The sequence below is a fragment of the Pyxicephalus adspersus genome, chromosome 7 (genome assembly GCF_032062135.1).
Source record: "Pyxicephalus adspersus chromosome 7, UCB_Pads_2.0, whole genome shotgun sequence".
Classification (NCBI taxonomy): domain Eukaryota; kingdom Metazoa; phylum Chordata; class Amphibia; order Anura; family Pyxicephalidae; genus Pyxicephalus; species Pyxicephalus adspersus.
Window position 1 is genome coordinate 72520508 of NC_092864.1, and position 22332 is coordinate 72542839.

Here is a 22332-nt window from a genome sequence, read left to right on the forward strand (position 1 = left end):
CTATCACCCCTCAGTCATCCCTCCCTATCACCCCTCTCACCTTGCTGCAGGTCCTGCTGATCATACCACGGCTCATCCTCTTTGATCTCGAACTCCTCCACGTTGCTATCGGTGAGCATGTTGCCCGGTGTGTCTCCGCTCTCCCGGGATACAAGCACCGGCTGATACTGACAGCTCAAGAAGCCTCTCCCAGACACGCAGCCCCTCCCACATCCACAGTGCTGACGGAAAATGCCGAGAACTCCCGAACCTCTCCGCAACGTGGCAGTCCGAGTCTATGACGTCCACTTTACATAGGGGAGGGACTGTTTACAAATGGACTAATAGCGTATTGAGTAGGAACAACAGGTGCCAGAAACTGACCAATCCACTGGCACGGAGGGATTTCTGCCGCTTGTTATTGGTAAATATGGAAACTCACCCCGCTTAGTGGTGCATTGATTCTTTCGTATTGTGGTGAAAGAGGGCTGAGGCGTTCGGTTGCGAGGGGCAACAGGCTGGTGGGAGCTTCCAGTGCGCAGGAGCAGCAGCCATTCGCCCCATGACCCCTGGCTCTCGCTGTGTGGTAGTATGCGCATAGTGCGAATGCTTTACATTCTCTGGTGGTGGTCGGATATGATAAATGACATTCTTATGGCATGCCATACTGTAATGGGCAATATCCTCTGATATAATAATAGATAAATAATCCATATACAGCCAGGGTTTCTCTCATTCATGTTTTGTGCATGTATGTTTCTTTTTGCCTGTGTTATGCCATAGATGTCTGATATAAAAAGTACTTAGATTCGTATATTACAACCTGTGCATGTGTCCCCACTGAGGAGAATTGCTTTTATATCCTGGTGACCCCACACTCCCAGACAGGAAGTGCTTTCACATCCTGGTGACCCCACACTCCCAGACAGGAAGTGATTTTACATCCCGGTGACCCCCACACTCCCACACAGGAAGTGCTTTCAAATCCCGGCGACCCCACACTCCCAGACAGGAAGTGCTTTCAAATCCCGGCGACCCCACACTCCCAGACAGGAAGTGCTTTCACATCCTGGCGACCCCACACTCCCAGACAGGAAGTGCTTTCACATCCCGGCGACCCCACACTCCCACACAGGAAGTGATTTTACATCCTGGTGACCCCACACTCCCAGACAGGAAGTGATTTTACATCCCGATGACCCCACACTCCCACACAGGAAGTGCTTTCACATCCCGGCGACCCCACACTCCCAGACAGGAAGTGATTTCACATCCCGGCGACCCCACACAGGAAGTGATTTTACATCCTGGTGACCCCACACTCCCAGACAGGAAGTGGTCCTATATCACACAGTGCTCTTACCTCAGACTTAAAGCGTGCCTAATCTCACCATCGTTACTTTACATACAAGGGTAGACAATTGTGCAGCACTGCCCCTTTAAGTCTTCATTGCGGCTGTGATCAGGGTGATGGAGAATTAGGTGGCGGTGCTGCAACAGAATTTTTACTTTACATGAAAGTGTTTTCTACCCTTTTATGTTAAGTGAAAGTTCTGAGTTTAGCTTTGCTTTAACGGGAGCTCAGAGCCGCCTGGATACCTACGTCACGCATCCCGGGAGGCTCCGGCTCCTTCTGCGTATGCTTGATCTCGGGCGTTATTTCCACCAAGGGGAGAGAGATGCGGATCTCACGCATGCGCAGTGAGATCGGCTCTTTCTTTTTTGCCCTTCACAGCGGCTACGTCACCCGATCTCATGCCGGCACAGTACATGATGGGGTGATGAAGAGGGAAGATGGCCGCACCGGGACGAAGAGGAATTCCAGGATGACATGGAACCGGATCGTGGGAAGGACCAGCGCCATCGAGGGATCTGCAAGAATAAAGGTACTGTAAGTGTAAATTTTTTATTTTTAGTTTAGTTCTACTTTAAGGTCCCCTCCGATCTGGGGGTCACAGAGACAGGAAGTGATGGAAATCTTCCCATCCAGGCCTGAGTCAGCCATAAAACCCGACCATGGTTCTAACCCTTCCTCACTCCAATCAAGACATTTTATTATTATTATGCTAATATATGATTATTTGACACCAATCATTGTTTGAGGCATTTTTCTTATATATTATTAATATTATTACACAATATTAATATAGCACCATCATATTACACAGCGCTGTACAAAGTCCATAGTCATGTGACTAACTGTCCCTCAAAGGAGCTCACAATCTAATGTCCCTACTATAGACATATGTCATTAATATAGTCTAAGGTCAATTTAGGGGGAAGCCAATTAACTTCACATTTATTATATAAATACAGTGTAATAATAATAATATATAAGAAGATGTGGGAGGAAGCCCACGCAGACACGGGGAGAACCTGCAAACTCCATGCAGATGGTGTCCTGGCTGGGATTCAAACCCAGGACCTAGCGCTGCAAAGGCCGGAGTGCTATCCACTGAGCCACCCTGCTGCCAATAAGTTGCAGATTACCAATAAGTTGGGTTTTGGCGAACACCTCAGATTGGACCAACCCATTTCAGAAGTTGCATCTACCTGGAGGTTTTACCTGAAGTGTAAGGCTGCATACACACAAGCAATAATGGTTGTTGGAAGGGATCTTTCAGGATTCTTTCCAACCACAAAAGACTGCACGATGTATGAAGGAGCTCTGTACATACAGCACCGTTCTGCTCTATGGAGAGGGGAGAATGATGGAGCAGCACCCCGCTGTGCTCTCTCCCCTTCACTTCCATTACGATCGTTCCTCGTCTGTGGATCCGCCAGGCCAGTCATCCAGACGACGAGAGCTGTACACACGCCAGATTCTCATCCTTTATTATCAGTCCTGAGCCGATTATCAGACTATTGCACGTGTGTACGTAGCCTGAGACTAATATCTTGTATATATTTGTATATTTTTACACACAGGACAGGAAGTGAATCTGCGGTGACACATACAAAAACAAACATTCTTGTAAGAGCAGGGAGCCTTCCTCTCCCATGGACAGCTTCACCCTCCATTTCTTCATCGGCCAGTGAAATGATCGAGGCATCGACTGTCGACTCAAGATTTTCACTTTACATAGAAGGGTAGACAACCCTTATATGTAAAGGGGAAAATGTTATTTTTAAAAGAAAAAAAAAATGGGTGCAGCACCGCCCCTTTCTGTTGTGATCGCCACAGAATGGAGCGCAAAGCCTCCCGGGAAACTCTGGCTGCTGCTTCTGCACACGTGTGATCTCAGGCATCTCTGGAGCCCTTTCTTAAATGGAAGAAAAAATATTGCCGATCTTACACATGCTGAGTACGGCAATCTTTTTTCCATCTACATCACCCGATCTCACGCCTGCACAGTGCAAGATGGGTGACCAGGAAGAAGAACCCGGAAGAAGAGAGAGAAAGATGTCGGCCCTTTTTTGCGCTGGGCCGACGACAGATATCGAGACAACGAAGGACCCAAATTTGTGAGATTAAAGGTAAGTCTGTTTTTTTTCTTTTGCGTTGTGTTCCGCTTTATGTTTTTGTCTAGTGATAATTGTAAGTAATCATTTTGGGCAATGAGCGTGTATTGAACCAAGGTTGAAATGGGAAACAAATTTGGGGGGGATGTTACTGCGGCCCACCAGAGGTTTTTACAAGTTTTTTGGTGGGCCCCAGTAATATGCCCCCCAAAACTTGTTTATGTGTATAGGAGGTCACAGGATTCACAAAAATTTGCCACTAGGCCAGGTGGTTGTCCTTACCAGTCTGACCCTAAATGAACCCCGTGGGGCTTTTTTTCACTCACACATTTTACCTTCCTGTCAATTGTAAGCTCAGTGTTTGGATAAAGTGAGGATGAGATACATTTTCCATTAGGAATTATATTTCTTTACTTGTGGGAATGCCCAGCCATAGGAGCACAGGCAGTAATACAATTTTGGCAGAGACTTGAATTCTCCCTCTCTCTATCACCCCCCCAAAAAAAACCCCAGGGTGATCACTATCCTTCACTAAACAATGCTCCACCCTGAAAGATACAGACATTGCCACAAAGATGGCAACGATGCACCCAACTCCGGGGGAAATATGTGGAATGGGCCGAAGTGTAACTGGGGTGCTCTGAGCTTCGGTGCCCACATAATAAAGGAGCAAATAAACTATGACCCCCCTAACTTTACATGTACAACATTTATGTGACACAAGCAAGCTTCATACTTTAACTATATTCTGGATAAAGATTGACGCCTTTTTTATGCTGCCAACTTCTATTATAACGCACACAAATATTTCTGGGAGGAAAGGTCATTTTATGCTGTGGTAGGGAGTTCACAATATTCAGCCAGGGTTGGTAAAACAGCAAACTCTCTCTTTTTATTTTTAGTGCAAGGCTATATGACATATATATCGTATTCTGGGTGACCTGGTCTGTTTTTGTACCATTTTCATGCAGTGACTGATGGTACACTTCAATAATATAGTAGTGGCATGTGCTGACCTGAGGTACATGTTTTAGGACAGGCAGATTTAGAAAAGATGGGTAAAGGATTAGAACATCTGTTGGGCCTTTAATGCCATCTAAGGGTGTATTAGTGTTTGTCAATGTCGCTGTAAGGTTTATTGATGCATCACGTGTAACACAATCATTTTAGACCAATGTGTATCACACAGAAGAAGAGGGGTAGGTGAGGTTGAAGCGTTGGGTTTTGAGGGCTCTTATAAATGAGCAGAAAGTAGGAGCAAGCCGAATAGGACGAGGAAAACCATTCCAGAGAGTTGGGGCAGCTCTGGAATAGTCTTGGAGCCGTGCGTGTGATGAGGTTATGAGTGAGGAAGTCATTAATAGGTCATTGGAGGAGCGGAGAGAGCGGCTAGGGGAGTATTTATCTATCAGGTCAGAAATGTAAGTGGGATAAGAGCTGTGGAGGGATTTGAAGGCAAAGCACAGGAGCTTAGATTTGTTTCTCGGGTGAAAAGGAAGCCAATGAAGAGAACTACAAAGAGATGTAGCGGAAGAGGAGCGGAGGGAAGGATGGATGAGTCTGGCTGCAGCATTCATAATAGATTGTAGAGGAGAGAGTCGGGTTTCGTGGAATACCAGAGAGGAGGAGGTTACAGTAGTCCGGACGAGATGATAAGAGCGTGTACAAGGAGTTATACATTAAAATGCATAGATGTGTTTGGAACCCTCTGTGACGCTTTTAAAGATGTCCCCGTACTTCCTGAATTGGAAACAAGTCATATAAGATGACATCACATAAGATACTATTTCTCACCTTTTTCTCACCAAAACATACAGGTGGCAAATACATCAGAGAAAAGGGCCCCTGACTCGGGAAACTTGAAAGAAAGACACAGTGGGGAGACTGGAATTTTTAGGAGAAATCCGCAGTAGCAGCCCTGATATGTCTTCCGACAGTTCTTTTATTTCTTCTTGTAGTGGTGACAAAAACCATTTAGTAACATTGCTTTATTTCTGTTATTGTTTCCTTAGGTGAACTATAAGCATGACGTTATTCTTTGGAATTAACAGGCCCGCTCTGGCCTACTCCATGACCACATTAGGAGCTGGAATGATGAATCATATATTCAACTTTTATTACGTGAAGCTGTTTCTTAATCGCTACAAAATATCCGAGGGAGCTTTTCATCAAGCTCAGGTACTATAAATATTTCTATTTCTTAACAATTGTATCCATATTAACACATTCAGGAACTTGTCAGAAAATAAGAAACGGCACCAATGCAATTCTAAATCATAAATCATATATATAAAGCAGTGAAGCTGACAACAGATATTCTCTGGTGGAGAATGTTCCGGGCTATGTGTTTTCATTGGCTGCAGCTGATTCTCCACTGAAGAAATGTTGGTGAATATCAGATTCACTGGTTTATTATTAGACCCCATAGAGACATCCAATACTATTTTGGGAAGAAAAGCAACTAAATAGTTTGTAAATATTTGCTGTTGTGTGACCTGTACCCTTCCAATGTTTCATAACAGGACAGTTCTAGTGCAAACCCTGAGGTGCTACTATAATGTTTGGATCTAGTACTCTGAATATACATTATTACTATTATATTTATTAATAAGCAGGATTTATATAGCGCCAACATATTATGCAGCGCTGTACAATAAATAGGGGTTGCAAATCACAGACAGCGACACAGGAAGGGAGGACCCTGCCCAGAAGAGCTTACAATCTAGGAGATGTGGGGAAGTAACACACAATTGGAGGGGATATTTGGAGCGGTGGGAAGTAGTGAGGGTTTAGGAGACAGAAGTTTGATGGGTTTGAGTGCTCTTTTGAATTAGCAGAAAGTATGATCAAGCCGAATAACACATACATGTGCTATTGTTACACTTATTTATATTCTGCATGTATGTTTTATGCTTCTCGTTTCACCTTGCTGGAAGAGAACCCAAAATAATTTCTCTGAGACGGATAAGATAATTACAACAAATTAGTGCATAAAGGTGTGTATAAAGTGAATAAGCATGTTTATGCAAAAATTATTCAGCCAGAAAGTATCTGTAGAATGATTCACTGTGTCTGATTGGTTGAGGATTATCTCATGTCTCTGGGTACATTTAGACAGACTCAATTATGCATTTTAATATGTTTTAAATTATAGGGTGGACCAGACTAGACGCTTTTCCCTAATGTGGGTTAGACTTCATTAAAGAGACATAAACTGTGTGTTGATGTTTAACCATCTTTTAGCTAGAAGAAAAATAATTCAGTAAAAATAAAGAAAATGTCACCAGAAAAAAATGACAGTATGAAAGAGACATTTATTGGTAGTCTGCAGGGCTGGCACATATACCTTTACTTATACACTAGCAAAGGTGTTCTCCTTTATGCATGGGCAGAATATGCAAGGGCTTGTCACTGCAGTGGTGGCGAGCACAGAGGTGTGTAATGGTGTGGCGGTGGAAAGGACAGGGTGTCAGTGTATTGAATTTTCCGTGGAAGATGAAAGAAGGTACCTAGCTTTATTACAATTTTGTTTCATCACTCAGGTTGTGTTCATGATCTGGAATGCCATCAACGATCCTTTATTTGGATACATACAAGATAATTCAAAGTCAGAATTCTGCTCTATACGCCGCAGGTCTATCCTTTTTGGAGCGCCATTTTATGCTCTGGCCTTCCTCATTCCTTGGTTTCCATGGAAAGATTACTCAGAAGGTGAATGGCTTAGTGGCATCCATCTTGTTGTAGCACTTTGTGTGTTCGATGGCATGCTTACCTTTGTTCTTCTCGCCCAGTGTGCCCTGTTTACTGAGATTTCAACAAAACATGAAAGCCGTCTTCAGCTCATTAAATACAACCAGGTGGCTTCACTACTGGGCTCCTCAAGCATCCTTTTTTGTGGAATAGTGTCTGATAACATGGAGAACATTCCAAGATTTCAGACATTCACCATTTGCTTGGCAGTACTGTCCGCTGCATGCATGTGTTATACCGGTATGTTTGGAGTGAGCCAGTATGAACAAAAATATCTGGAGAGCAACAGCCACTCGGACACCTCACTCTCCTGGACCTCTGTGCTGACACTCACCAAGCAGATCCTCACTCAAAAAAACTTTCTGCTTTTTGTATCTATGAACTTTTTTCAAGTTTTTCATGCTACCTTTTGCAGTAACTTCATGATGATATTTGCTGATAACCTGATTCCTAAAGATGCCCTTCCTTCTATTGTAAGAAGCATTATGTATGGGGCTGGATCTATTTTTCCCCAGGTAAGTGTCACTTTAAAGTTACTGGTGGAAATAAGAATAGATCTACAGTCTGTTTTCACAAAGACAGTTACTGATATAATTTCTATTTGTGTATCATTAAAACTTTCATTATGGTTTATTTAGATTAGTAACCTTTGTACTTTGCTTGTGTTAGATTGGCTTTTCCATTTTATTTATAATGGCAGATGATAAATAAATATTTATCTGGATTATGCTAAAGACCATTTCAGACTGCAAAGGCTGAGAACAAGCGTACTTTTGTAAATGATAGAACAGCAATATTGTATTATATAACAATCCCCTGATTACTATGTTACCAATACCGATATTACCAATAATAGAGGATCCAAAACAACTGTTTTTGTTACCCATATACAAAGTCCTGTCTTTATGACTCCATCCCAATGATGGGACAGAAAGTCCCCGAATGAGGACACTGAAAACGGTATGTTTTACAATAGCTTGTTTTTCCTCCTTCTTAAACTTAAAAAAATATTAGCATTGGTAAAGTAATCCCAGACATACAACATGTTGTGTTGTCACAGAAAAAAATGTTTTAGGGCCTTGGTTCCCACTCGAGTATTTGCATTTATGCATGTAGTAGGTATACTAATGCAAGTTACAAGAAGTGTTGGTGTCCTGGGTGGCACCCCAAATGCACTTTGTGAATACAGTGCAGCACATCCATTTAAAAAAAAAATGCAGCCTGCATTACATTTGTGTGTGATTTACTGCAAATCAGCTGATAATTTAAAAGAATGGTTGTCAAACACGGAGCATTCCAATGCTCAAAGTTATGTAACAAACCCTTAGGCTTTGCACAGATGGGCAATGCATTCAGGGCAGCTTCAGAGCCCGCATTATTCATGCAGTGTTTTACCTGTCTTTGAAAATATTCTTATGCATATATATACTAAGCTGGTTGGCTTACTACAATCTCCATAAGATCCAGTATCTGAGAGTGTTTGGCAACCTCGTATAATGTCTGTCTGCACAAGCCCACCTTCAGACCCCCTTAGGCTGTATACATACAGTGAATATTTGTCATTGGAAATGATCTTTCACGACTGCATGATGCATGAACGAGCTCTGTACATACAGCAATGTTCTACTCTATGGAGAGGAGAGGGGAGAGAACAACGGAGTGGCACCCGCTGCACTCTCTCCCCTTCACTTTCGTTACGATTGTTCCCCATCCGTGCACCTGCCAGAACAGTCGTTTGGACGCCGAGTGCTGTACATATGCCATATTCTCGTCTGATATCAGCCCTGAGCCGATTGCCTGACGAGAATCATCTGACGTGTGTACGTAGCCTTAGATCTACCCCTTATACAAAATCAGGTTTGAGCACTGAATCCTAAAAGTAGTCACATCCCCATACAAGGACGCCCCAGGTATGTTACAAAGGTATGTTACAAGGACTGAGGCTGAATATAACATTGCTAGTAGCGAGCGGCAAAGGTGAGTATAGTAGGTTCAGGGTTGGACCTTTAAAAAGGCTGTTATAATGACATTTTTATGAAACATACAATCTTGAATGCTTTCTTCAGTTTTTCATTATTCATAATAGTATATTTCCTCTTCTCCTATAATTTCAGTTTCTTGTGCTGATCAGTCACTCATTGCTGTTAAACATTGGTTACTACAAGGTGATCCTGTGGGGATTCTATGTGGAAGTCATTTCAGCAGTTCTGATGTTTTTAATAGGACCTCAGCATTACTATATTCTAGCTACATTCCTTGTCACTAACATGTAAGTAAACCTCTCTCATGCCTGGTTTTTGTCACTGTCCTGTTAAAAAGAAAAGCAACTGTTTCTGGTTCTTGTCTGGTTCTTAGCATTGACTAAGAAGCGTACAATTACCTCTTCATGCACATTGTGTTTAAAGTAGAACTAAACTAAAAATAAAAAAATGACACTTACCTTTAATCACACAGATCCCTCAATGGCGCTGGTCATTCCCATGATCCAATCTTGTGTAGTACAGGAGTTCCTCTTCATCCCCACATCTTCTCTCTTTCCTTCTGTCTTTTTGCTACGTCACCCAATCTCGCACTGTGCAGGTGTGAGGTCGGGTGATGTAGCCGCTGTGAAGGGCTACGTCATGCATGCGTGAGGTTGGCATCTCTTTCCCCTTGGTGGAAAAAATTCCCCTTCTGTGCATGCCTGAAATCGGGGCATGCGCAGAAGGAGCAGGCAGAACCTCCCGGAACACGTGATGTAGGTATCCCGGGAGGCTCTGCGCTCACATTAAGTCTTGATCACCGCAGCGAAAAAGGGTGTTGCAAAAAAAAAACAAATAACATTTTTACGTAAAAATATGTAAAGTAAAAATGTTGAGTTTACATACGCTTTAGGTTTAATCTGTTTTACATGGACGTGGAAAGCAGCCTATGCAGATAATGTCCATGCACCACTTCATATGACCCTTAAAATAAAGGATTTGTTCCAGTAATGTAGAAACAAAAATTAGAAAAGCTGAACCTCCGAACAAACCTATATACCTATGGTGTCCCTGTACGTAATAAGATATTGACTTTTTTTAGTTACTGACTATAGACTATTGTCACTGAAACTAAGTTGTCAATTAAACGGGGGCAATTGCTCTTTGTTACAGTTCCAAAAAGTTATAAAAAAACTTTTTGAATTATTTGGGCAAACAACTCTATAATGTGTAATTATAATTTACTTCTTCTTCCCCTAATCCTGTATCCATGTCATTCCATTCTCCCTGTTTGGGGAGAGGTACACATTAAATTTCTCTATGGCCCCCTGTGATTTCCAACCTTTCTCCTAGCAGCTGCATGTCCAGGTGGAGTTGTTAGAGGGAATGTGTCAGCCTACAACTTTTCCTGGGGCAGAGACTTTACAAAGGTACCTGTAAGCACACAAGAGTGTTTATATGGTAATTTAAAGTATTTTAGGGAAATAATTGTAGTCTTGAAGACTGCTTAGGTATTGTATAGGCTCTACAGTCTCCATAGATTACTTGACATGGAAAAATTATAAAGTGAATCATATGACCCGTAATATTTGTCAAATAGTATTTGTCAAATTTGTTTGCTGCAGCATGTGATGAAAAGTGAGACGTTTATTATTGCCCGTGTTGTTTCAGAGCTGTCAAATAATAGTATAGCAAATAACTGGTTCAGAGAAGCAGTCGTGTTATGATTAATCTGTCAGTGGTATGATGGATTCTGCTGTAACTTTTTCTGCCTTGCATGACTGGTTCTGCAGTGCATTGTAACCACGGTATAACGGTATAATGCTGTATACACCATGGTTCCCATTAACTCAATATTATTAAAATTCACCCCTGAGGAATTATGAGAGTATGAATAAATATCTTTTAATTGTGCAGGCTCTGGGGGAAATATTCAGACTGTACCAGAAGCAGTGGTACATACATAGTATCATAGTAAGTCAGGTTAATGATCTGAAAGTGAATATTGAGGAAGAGAGTTCTCTATATGGACCATTTATATATTTATACAGGGTGATCATATCCCCCCTTATACGTCTCTTCTCAAGGAAGAATACATTCAGTTCAGCTAATCTCTCCTCATAGTTCCTCAATTCCTTTTATTAATTTGCAATTCCCTTTTATTTGCTGATGTTTCATATTAAATAAAACCAGTCTTTCTCTGATTTTGTGCCACTCACCCAGATCACGGGGCATCATTTTAGTCAATAAGTTATTGCTTGTTGATCTATTTGGAATGCATTAATGTTTTTTACCCTTGTCCAAAATAAACTGGTCGACCACAAGGTAAGAATCTGAAACGTGGCTGGAGTTTGGACTGCAGAAACACACAGGCTATGTAATCCAAACTGTGAAAGAGTGCAACTGTTAGATTCCATTGTACAAAGTATAACTGCTTGACACACTGCTGTTCATTTGGTCTAAATATTATTTATTCAACACAACTGTGTTGCTTCACTAACTTGTTGTAACAAAGAATGCAACTTCCTGGTTATAACAAGTGTGCATTTGACAATCTATTTCTATATTCAGGCCTTATTCTTTATTAAAAGGATTAAAGCACTTAGCAGGGCCTACTTTTTTATTTTACTGATATCTGTAATGATTCAGGGAAGTGAGAGATATACTTTACAACTATGATATGGGATATCTGATAAGGTGAGAAGGCATTGCTTTATTAGTACCAGCGTTTCACTAAAGCTGCGTACACACGTGCAATTTTTGTCGTTGGAAAGGATCTTTCACGATCCATTCCAACGACAAAGGACTGCACGATGCATGAACGGTGCTGTACATACAGAACCGTTCTGCTCTATGGAGAGGGGAGGAGGAGAGCGACGGAGTGGCACCCTGCTGCGCGCTCTCCCCCTTCCCTTGCATTAGGATCGGTCGTCGTTCATCGTCTGTGGATCCGCCAGGACGGTCGTTCGGACGATGGAAGACGCCGACTGTACACACGCCATATTTTCGCCCGATATCTGGCCGATTATCGGCCGAGAAAAGTCTGACATGTGTACGCAGCTTAACACTCATTCTTCAGATTTGACAATCCTGAAAAGTGTGGTATTTGTCTTCTGAAACCACTAGAAAAACTTTATCCACTATTTAGTGCAGTAAATAGGAACCTATGATGCCAATTTCCCTCAATCTTCCATGGAAAAGGGATTAAAGGGCCTAAATAAGGCTATTAGTAGTAATGTTGCAGCGGAATTGCTGACTTTTATTTTAGATCCAGGCCCGGCACTCCTTCCTATTCCAGGCTAGAATTTGAGAACGGCCCTGGAGCACCTGACCAATAATAATAAAAAGGAAGCAGGCCTGTGAATCAGGGGAAAGTTGGAGCCAGGCCAGGTGGCTCAGGAGAACAGGTGAGCTTGAAGAAGGTCTACCAGAAACTCTGAAGGGAGTGTCTGAGAGCCAGGACGCAATTTTTTTTTTTGTGATAACATTGATCCCCTGCGGGGGGAAACTCTGGAAGATTTGTTTGTTTTGTGAATAAAAGTGGGCAAAGTGCCGCTAAACTGGAACAAGTGTCTGAAATACCATTCTCCACAATAATATTTCCCCATTAGATATAGATAGAGATTAAAACTGTAAGGCAGGGGTCAGCAAACTTTTTGGACTACTAGTCCATTTCAGGAGGTCAAGAAGGCCAGAAGAAACAAGGTATCCAAGGAAAGGTTTTTTCCAACCGTGACTGCAAGCGAGCAGCCTCAGTCTTCTGCTAATGCCCCTTGAGATTCGACCGCTTGAAATTGCTGTTGGTGTCGTTGCACACTAAACACAGGGCTTTGTTGCCACGTTGGACGAAGAGTAAATCGTCAGTCTATTCGGGGTTGAAGACACGCTCGAGGTCAACCTTTCGGAGACTGGTAGGCATAGTAATTGGGGTTACTGTGCGGGAACTCGATGATATGGTGGGAACTCGCGATATCGCATCAATTCAATTAGGCCGGATCCAACAATAAATAACTAGGGGGGTGTTAGGCCAGTCTGGAATACTGGCTGAGCCGTATCCGGTCCAAAGGCTGGAGTTTGCCTACCTCTGCCGTAAGGTATGGTCCAAATCCTGGCATTGGGTTTCAACCTGCTGTGTGGTGATTATTCATCTATAAAATTTTTGATTTTTTAACACAACTCTACAACCAACATTTAACCAAATGAAGAACGTCATGCTGCTGGATAGGAGAACATTGCCAGTAGAAGGGGGAGTACATTGCAGTAAACTCCAGTCTGTGCTGATAACAATACACTCAATGTTAAAAGAACTAATAAAATCAATATTCTAGTCTAAGTCAAGTAAAATAATGAATAAGTTACAGAACTATAACTCATAATTGTGAAGCAGCCCATATATTTGTTCCCATAATGATATGATGCTATGCAGACAAAACTATTTATATTGTAATTTCTGTACTTATAAAATATGGACAAATTTCTCATATTTTTTTAGTTTTCACATTTTAAATTCCAAGGCTAGAAACTATAAAGTGGGCCTTGTTTATTAGCGTGCAGTGTAGCATTCAGGAATGGGCACATATGCTAAGGCACAATCTCCTAAACAAAGCCATGTCAGTGCAAAAGGGGAAGGCTATTGCAGAAAGGTTTTTAAACAAATATTTCCAATAGTTGATGATTCTATTTACTTGCCCCTAAAATCAGCAGCCAACCTCTATTTATCATTGTATGTGGAAATTGGATTGGTGTGGAATTTGGCCATATCTGTATTTCTACAACAGGGTTCTGACCAGATCAGATCATCTGATTTGGTCGCATCTAGTTAAAATATTTTGACAATTCTTAGACAATGTCTACTTGGGTTTATTGGTAGAAATGGTGATCATACAGGTTTGCAATAATTATCATTGGAAAGGATCTTTCACGATCCTTTCCAACAACAAACGACTGCACGATGCATGAACGAGCACAGCACCGTTCTATGGAGAGGGGAGAACGACGGAGGAGCACCCCACTGCACTCTCTCCCCTTCACTTTCATTACGATCGTCCCTCGTCCGCCAGGATGGTCTTCTGAATGACGGACAATGAGCGCTGTACACACGCCAGATTCTCGTCCGATATCAGCCGTGATCCGATTATCAGACAAGAATCGTCTGATGTGTACTTAGCCTTAGTAAGTAATAAATAAGTTCAAGTGGGGTCTGTAATGCATCTTCCCTGCCCTAAAACATATAAGCAAGCTAGCACCGACACGTGACAGGGCTCCCACCATTGTGACTTGTGTTTATGGCCTGCTCAACAGAATTGTAGCCAATTATTCACTCGCAATTATTCACAAAAATTTGGTATAATATATTTAGGAAAGACAAAGGTTATCAATATAATCTACTTTCTGGGTATTGAGGTTGATGTAACACAGGAGTAACATCATCAGTGGCTGCTAAACGGCCACAAAAGATTACCACAGGACCTGTGAGAAGCAGTGGGGCAGATGGTGGTGGTAGATTTATAGGGAATAGTTGCAGTGCTGACCTGTCACCAATGGAAGAAGACATGGTAATGCATAAAAGCTCACCCACATATAGCAATATGTAGTTCTACTTTAATGATTAGTGAAGGCTGGCTTGTTTTGCTTGTTCATATTATACAGCTCATTGGGAAATATATCCCCTATTAGTATGGCTGTGTCCATAGCTTGCTATATAATTCATTACTTTTGTCTTGAGACCTGTCCCATATTCATTTCAACCTATTTTATATAAATAGTTCAGCCGTCCTAGTAATTTTTCAAACAAGATTAGATGTTCAGAGTCAAGTCCAAAAGTTTGTCATTCGTTTGTGTTAGATTCCCTAGAATGCCCAAGGTTTTAATTCCACCAAAACAACAAAAAACATTTCCAGAATGTTGTTTGCTTCTTTTCATGCTTGTCCCATCTAGACATTTATTATCTTCCTAAAGCAAATCTGTCACCTCTATTATATACAGTCATCCACGGCGTAGATAAGCTCACATTTCACATTTTAACAAAGTAAAAAGAAAAATACAAAACTAAACCTGCACCCATAACCAACTTGCACGCACATAGGGGTTGATTTACTAAAGTAATAGAGACTATTCCCTTACAAAATAAATGTTTTTGTTTTTTTGCTTAGCAATACAAAGCTGTGTTAACTTAATATATCCATTCATATGCTAGTGACGTTTTTTTTGTTCTTGTTTGTTTTTCCCCTTGCTTTGAGTATACATTGCCTTATTTATTCTCATTCACTTTGCAAAGTAAACATGTGCTAAAAATAAGCTTCTACTATAGTATATACACAATTATGACACATATTTGTATGTAAGATCCTGTTGTTATGCTCATCAGTGTACGCCTTTACAGACTCTCCTGTCCTTTGTAGCATTAGGAAAACCTTGAAATAACTTTCAGGTCTTTAGGGAATCCTTTCTATAATTCTTCTATCCACTGCTCACAGTACATTAACGTGGTGGTCAGTGGGTAGAATGTCATCCCTATAGACAGCCACCTCGTTGGTGTCACTTAAAGAGGATCCAAACTAAAAACTAAAAAATAAAAAAATAAAAGTACTTTTACCTTTAATCCCACAGGGCAGTTCGATCCCTCCTGGGGTGTCTTGCATCAGGTCCCGTGTCGTCCCAACATCCGTCCCGGAGCCAGTGCCCTGGGTGCCGTCATCTTCATCTCTTCTTCCGGGTTCTTCATCCTACGTCACCCGACCCAGGCGCAAGATCAGATGACGTAGGATTATAAAAAAAATTGTCGATCTCACTGTGCATGGGTGAGATCGGCAAATTTTTCTGTTTGCGCGAAAAGGCTCGGGCATGCATCGAAGGCGCACCCAAGAGCTTCCCGGGTTGCTCCCATTCATTCTTGATCGCCTAGGCTAGCAAGAATTAGGAGGCAGTGCTGTACCTTTTTTTTTTTAAAAGGCTGTTGCATTAAAAAAAAAAAATAAAATAAAACCTTAATTTTTACTTTACATAAATGGGTTGTCTACCCTTTTTGGTAAAGTGAAATTTCTAAGTTTAGGTACGCTTTAAACTGACCTGAGAGGCACGAATTGCTTGTTGCTCAAGGAACCCCTAGCAACCCTGGGAGGAACCCTAGGGATTAACAGAACCCTGTTTGAGAAACACTGAATTAGAGGTACAATAATAATTCTAATACTGCATTACAACACTGTCTTTTTTTAATTTAATGTATGTAATATTCAAGTGAAGAATAACAAAATTGGTTTGGTCATCTGACGTGCAAAATAGCAATCTCTGGCAATGGAGTTAAAGGATAATACACACTGATTGTTCTATGATTTTCCTGGGAGTAAACATTTTGCATTTCTGTCTTTTCATACAAACCAACGTAACTTCCCGTAAGCAATGTATTATGAGCAAACCGGTAGCAGAGCCGGACGTAGACGATAGGCTTCAGGCATTGAGCCTGGAGTCCCTATTATACATGCACATTAATATCTAACCTAATGTTTGGCACATTTTATATTAAATGCAATAAACATTCATCTCAATTTTAGCTCTGTAGTTTTAAAACTGCCAACTTGATTATTATTGGTTCAAAGTCCATTTATAATGTTATCTCCAGTTCTACTTAATGGACAGTTCTAGAGTAAATGTTTCTCTACCTACTAGTGTACCTTGCATTTTATTCAATAAATTATTAAAAGAAAAAAAATATAAAGATATGTATTATACAATATTTATTGCACTGTAAAAATAGAAAGTTTAGAAGATAGTAAAGTCGTTATGGGCCAAAGCCACCTAATATGACCTAATAAAGTCTCGGGGTAGGTTCATAGACTCACTTAGGTTCATGTACACACTTGCAATAATTGTTGTTGAAAAGATCTTTCACGATCCTTTCCAAGGACAAAAGACTGCAAAATGCATGAACGGATGTGGTACATACAGCCGTTTTGCTTTATGGAGAAGGGAGGAGGAGAACAATGGAGTGGCACCCTGCTCCGCTCTGTCCCCTTCGCTTTCATTACAATTGTTCCTCGTCCGTCGTTTGTGGATCCGTCAGGACAATTGTCCGGAGGAGGGACAGCGAGCGCTGTACACACGCCAGATTAATCTGACATGTGTACATAGCTTAAGGCTTATTTTCAAGCTAAATTTAGTTTAAACCAAGCTTGAGACTAGTTTGGGGGATCTTCCACTTTTATTTTCATGATCTATTTCGTAAACTAGTTTGAACGATTTTTGCCCAATCGATCGTTCGTCGTTCGTTCGTCGTTCGTTTTGAACGATAAAAATTGGAAGTGTGTACGCACCTTTAGAATTAAATTAGAATTTCACACACAAAGGATGTGAGATATGTAGTGTGTTTATGTACTATTTAATGTACAGCGCTGCGTAATATGTTGGCGCTATATAAATCCTGTTTAAAATTAATAATAATAAAGATAAGAGGAAGAAGGTTTGTGACCCCAGGAAACCAGATCTGGTTGTACTGGTCAACGTAATATAGAAATTTTTGTGTGATTCTTTTCTTCAATTCAACAAAACACAACCTAAAAGGTTTCCAGACATGCTCTATTGTTTGTTTAGCTTCTGTAAAGATATTGGTGGTCCGCTTCCATAAAGCTTTATTGCAGTCTGCCTGAGGTTGGCTCCTGATTGTTACCGGCACTACAGAAGTACAGACGGCTGTGTGCCAGAGGAGATGGATCAGGGGGATGGCAAGTATGACAAAGTAAGCATACATAGGATGTTATATTGGACCTCGGTTATTTGACAGTAGCCAAAAATAGGTTACTGATTCCTATATATCATGAGCAAATATATCACTGCTGAGTTATATTAGTAGAAAACTAGTATATTTATATAAGAAAATAGAAAAGAAAAATAATAGCACAAAAGGGTTTCAGTGTTCATAATACAGTGTATGAGGGGGCCCAACAGTCTAAAACATGGGTTTACTTTCAAAATATTTTGTTAAAGGCTTTAATTACCTGTGGGTTTCCTGTAATTATATTATAACTCTTTTTTTAGTCGTCTGTTACGAATGTGATTAGACCACTGGATATTTGAGTAGGGGTATTCAAAATATGCAGAGAATTCTTGTACACACGCTCGCTCCCCCATCCCTCCACTTAGCTGGTTAGCATTGAATCATCAGTTAGAGTCAATCATTTTAAGATATTAAGGTTTATTCACTTCCTAGGGTTTAAATGAAATAGATGAAATCCAGTCATTGTATGGCAACTCAAAGAGTATTTCTAAATTGCAAAATCATACATTTTGTGCAGATGTCTGCATGAATAAACCTGTTGCTCAAGGCACAAAAAATATCACAACCTTAATCAGTTATCTTCATTGGACTTTTGTTCTTAAAGCAATTTAATTAATGCAGACAAGTTTTCTGTTGATAAGAACTAAGCCCTATAAAGCAATAAATGATTGAAATAAATGGCTGAAAAATCCATATAGGGATGGCCAGCATTAGGGATCATACTCATGTAGGGTACTACACACAAGGGTTATTTATAATAATTAAAATTTATTAATTTATGTTGCATCATCATATTCTGCAATGCTGTACACTGAACCATTTAGAGTTCTTGCCCTCACAATACCTTGCTATTCGATCTCTACTTATAGAATGTGGTACTGTTGGTCACTTTATTTTCTCCCCCTGTATGTATCTCCGAAACAGATTTGTTCAAATTCTCTGACTCCATTCCATGGTGAATGCAAACAATCTCGTCCAGCAGTCTTTGCAGCTAAAACAGAGATGTTCTCAAACAGGATAATCTACAACTTGAGGGGGAGGAGAGAGATGAGAGTAAGAGAAGAAAATAGAAAGAAAACCAAACAAGTTGAAGAAAGGGAATCCTTATTCTAATCCTAATTAGGCAGGGAGTGGGATAGTAATGGGCACCTCCATCTATCCCCACAGCTCATTCACCTGATTCACCAGGAAAAAATATCTATAGGTACTCACAAAAGAGACTTTTCCTCACTTTTCCTCAAGGATCTTTACTATTTTTATAGTATATCCAGCTAAATTTAGTGAAAAGTTCCCCGGAGGTTTTTTTAACCAGTGTTTAGTGCAGAGGAAAAATGTAGTGTGGGTCACATCTGAAATACCAGGTTTTATCTCCTATGTCCCCGGCCTCAGTTTTATTTATTCCAATGTCTGTATTTGAATAGAGATCGACCTGATAGAGGTGTAGGAAGATTGGCTAGCGGGGACCATTATATTTTTGTGGCAGTGAAATATGCTTCTTACTATCCTGGGGGGTGAAAAAATATTATAAACCAAGAAGTAAATGACATGGTATGCCATCCTGATATATGGAAAAATAAGCATGTTTCCCATATAAAACTGAGCAGACAGAAAGGCCCCTTAACAGCCATAGAACTCAAAACAACCAGATAAAGAATTAAGGGAGGAAAAAGGTACCAGAATAAATAATTATACTATTTACAGTCTTGCAATGGTATTTAATATTGATTAACAATGAGCATTATTATTTTTTTCCTGCTATTTCTCTTAATAGCGGTAGCCCTGTTTGAAAAGTGTGAAGTGGGACCCTGAATTTAAACAATGTCTGCTTGTTTGCTTCCTTTGTGATACAGTTTAAAGAAAAAAAATAACAAAGTGTTTTAAGATAATTAAATGAGAATAATGAACACACACTTAGGATGGATATTCATACTTGAATGATGCTCAGATAACACATATTACGTATTGTTGCGTATGTTGGAAAAGGAATATTTATTTAGGGTTATTCTAGATAAATTCCCAAGTAATGAGCTGTAGTGGGGTTTAAAAATATCTCCTGTGGGCAAAATCAATGTATTTTGCTGTTACACAGACACACAACAAATTTAAAACTGACCATATTTTGTTTGTTTTTACTCTAATGTAGTCAAAAAAATGTTTTATGTTTTTATGTTTATTTTAACATGTGTATGGTAATGTATGCAGTTAAATATGATGTTTATTTAAACCTCATTTTATATCTGTCTCAAGTTCTATCAGATGCTAGAGTCCCATGGACAGGTGGTTGCAGAGAAACTCAAAAGAATGTTTGACCTAGAAGTGATCATGGAATCCAAAAATGGGTCATATAGCTTTCTAGTTCCTAAGACAGATGGTGTCAAAAGCCTTAATTGTTTTTTTTCTTGAGTTCACCATAAGGTGAGGTGTAACAAAACTCCAAAATCCTATGGTAGAGTCAATCTAAGACTGGCCTCAAATAGTCATACAAAAATCAATTATTAATATCAATCAAAAAAAGCTGTAAGGGACTTTTAAAGCAGCAAATCGCTAATTTCAACCACTTAGTCATTAAAAGATGAATTTTTGTTATCCACAATTAAAAACAATAAACAAAGGGGATCACCTGCTTCAGTATGACTTGATAGACAGACATAAGTCTCTAGATGCTGTTATTTTTTAGGCCATGGGTCAGCAAACTTTTATGGCCACTAGGCCATTTCGGGGGTGGGCGGGAGCACAGTAGGCCAGACTCTGAGTCCCGCCCTAATGGCTCCGCCCACCACCAGGGAATGGCCCCTGAAGTGAAATCCCTCTCCTCCGTATGCATTGCGGAGGAGAGGAATTTCCCTTCAGGGAGCTTTCCCTCAGCTTGTTTCTAGTTTTTGCTCATGTAAAAGAGCGCTCAAAACCCATTTTTTCAAACTTGCCTACCCATCTTCTTCTGTCTTTTGAAACCATCACTACTTCCCACCACTACATATCTCCCCTCGTATTTGTGATACTTCCCCCACCTCTTAGATTGTAAGCTCTTCAGGGCAGGGTCCTCTCCTCATCCTCATGTGTCACTGTCTGTATTAGTCTGTCATTTGCAACCCCTATTTATTGTACAGCGCTAGATAATATATGGTAATAATATGGTGATATATACATCCTAATAATAATATTAATAATAATAACAACAATAATGGTAATAATAATAATAATCTGGATTTAGAAGAACTCTCTTGCCATTCACAGTGCCCCCTGTGACATTTACAAATTTTATTATTTTTTTATAATTTTTAAAAAAAAAATGTCTGCATATGTAGGTCACTGCCTTAGCACCGTAAGAAATACAATTCAGACACTGCTTCATGGTTTCTTTATTTTCACTTGTCTTCTTTTTTTTCTCCTATTACACTGTGTAGGTCTCCTTTGTCTTCAATGGTCTTTGGAACAAACGCTCTATTCACAAAGCCTGCTCAGTCCCTGGCACCCATGTTTGTTGTCACTATACTAAATCAGTATGGATATGAACATCTCACCAACAAGGCTGACCAGCCAGATCCCAAGTAAGTCCTTATTGAACCTTGTATATAGGTCCCAGGAGTTTACAAGAACAAAAGTTCTAGCAATTCAACACAAAGTTTTATCTTAAATCACAATTGTATGCAGTGAGATATATTGCATGTTGTACGCTTTTTTGTGTTAAGAGAAGAATAGGGCAGGTTTTTAAAGGTGATGGTGACAGTTATTATTATTATTATTAAACAGGATTTATATAGTGCCAACATATTACGCAGCGCTGTTCATTAAATGGTGACCGTAGCTCCTATATTGAAATATTGACAGAAAAGTGTGGTAGTTTTTTTCTGTAACAACTATATAATATTGGTGACAGTGGTCAGAAGGACAAATAAAGAAGCTAAATCTTTGCGGAATGGGGGCGGGGGGTATTACAAAATGAAAAGATGATATTGAGTTTTTGATTCTACCCATATTCAAAAAAAGTTTTCGATTTGGTTATGTAAAAAAGGGAGCTATTTACAAGTAACTAATAAGCATAGAAAACGTTAAATGCACATATAATCTGTCTGGTGACAGTTTGTCTGTCAATCTCCCAATAACTAAAGTTGTCTCATATTATTGTTTGCCTGGTGCCATCTAGTGGCAGGTTAGAGTACATAATGCGGTAGAAAAGGCTGTAAACTAAATGCTGTTGTTGGAAGAAGGATGGCAAAAGCAGCCTTCCATTAGCGCAGCCTATTACATATATATATATATATATACCTACAATGTCATAAAAGTGATGTTCTCAATGTCCTCCATTGTACCATGGGAATTGAATGTTCTTTATTTTTTTGGTGACACCACTCCAACCCAAAAAGTCCATTCTTGTTAAAAGAGCTAAACCCATTAAGATTCTTTTACAAT

General features: G+C 40.1%; 2 protein-coding genes across 2 annotated transcripts in view; one reads left to right on the plus strand and one right to left on the minus strand.

The window, feature by feature from the left end:
• CDR2 (cerebellar degeneration related protein 2) overlaps positions 1 to 321 on the minus strand; it is a 23972-nt gene extending 23651 nt beyond the window's left edge. The window contains exon 1 of the mRNA XM_072418937.1: positions 41 to 321. Coding sequence (XP_072275038.1) covers positions 41 to 119 — 79 coding nt within the window. The 5' untranslated portion in view covers positions 120 to 321. The remainder of the gene's footprint in view (positions 1 to 40) is intronic.
• Positions 322 to 424: 103 nt separating this feature from the next.
• LOC140336122 (transmembrane protein 180-like) overlaps positions 425 to 22332 on the plus strand; it is a 25421-nt gene continuing 3513 nt past the window's right edge. The window contains exons 1-6 of the mRNA XM_072419177.1: positions 425 to 579; positions 5454 to 5619; positions 6984 to 7706; positions 9306 to 9460; positions 17775 to 17883; positions 21241 to 21470. Of these exons, the coding sequence (XP_072275278.1) occupies positions 5467 to 5619; positions 6984 to 7706; positions 9306 to 9460; positions 17775 to 17883; positions 21241 to 21470 (1370 nt within the window). The 5' untranslated portion in view covers positions 425 to 579; positions 5454 to 5466. The remainder of the gene's footprint in view (positions 580 to 5453; positions 5620 to 6983; positions 7707 to 9305; positions 9461 to 17774; positions 17884 to 21240; positions 21471 to 22332) is intronic.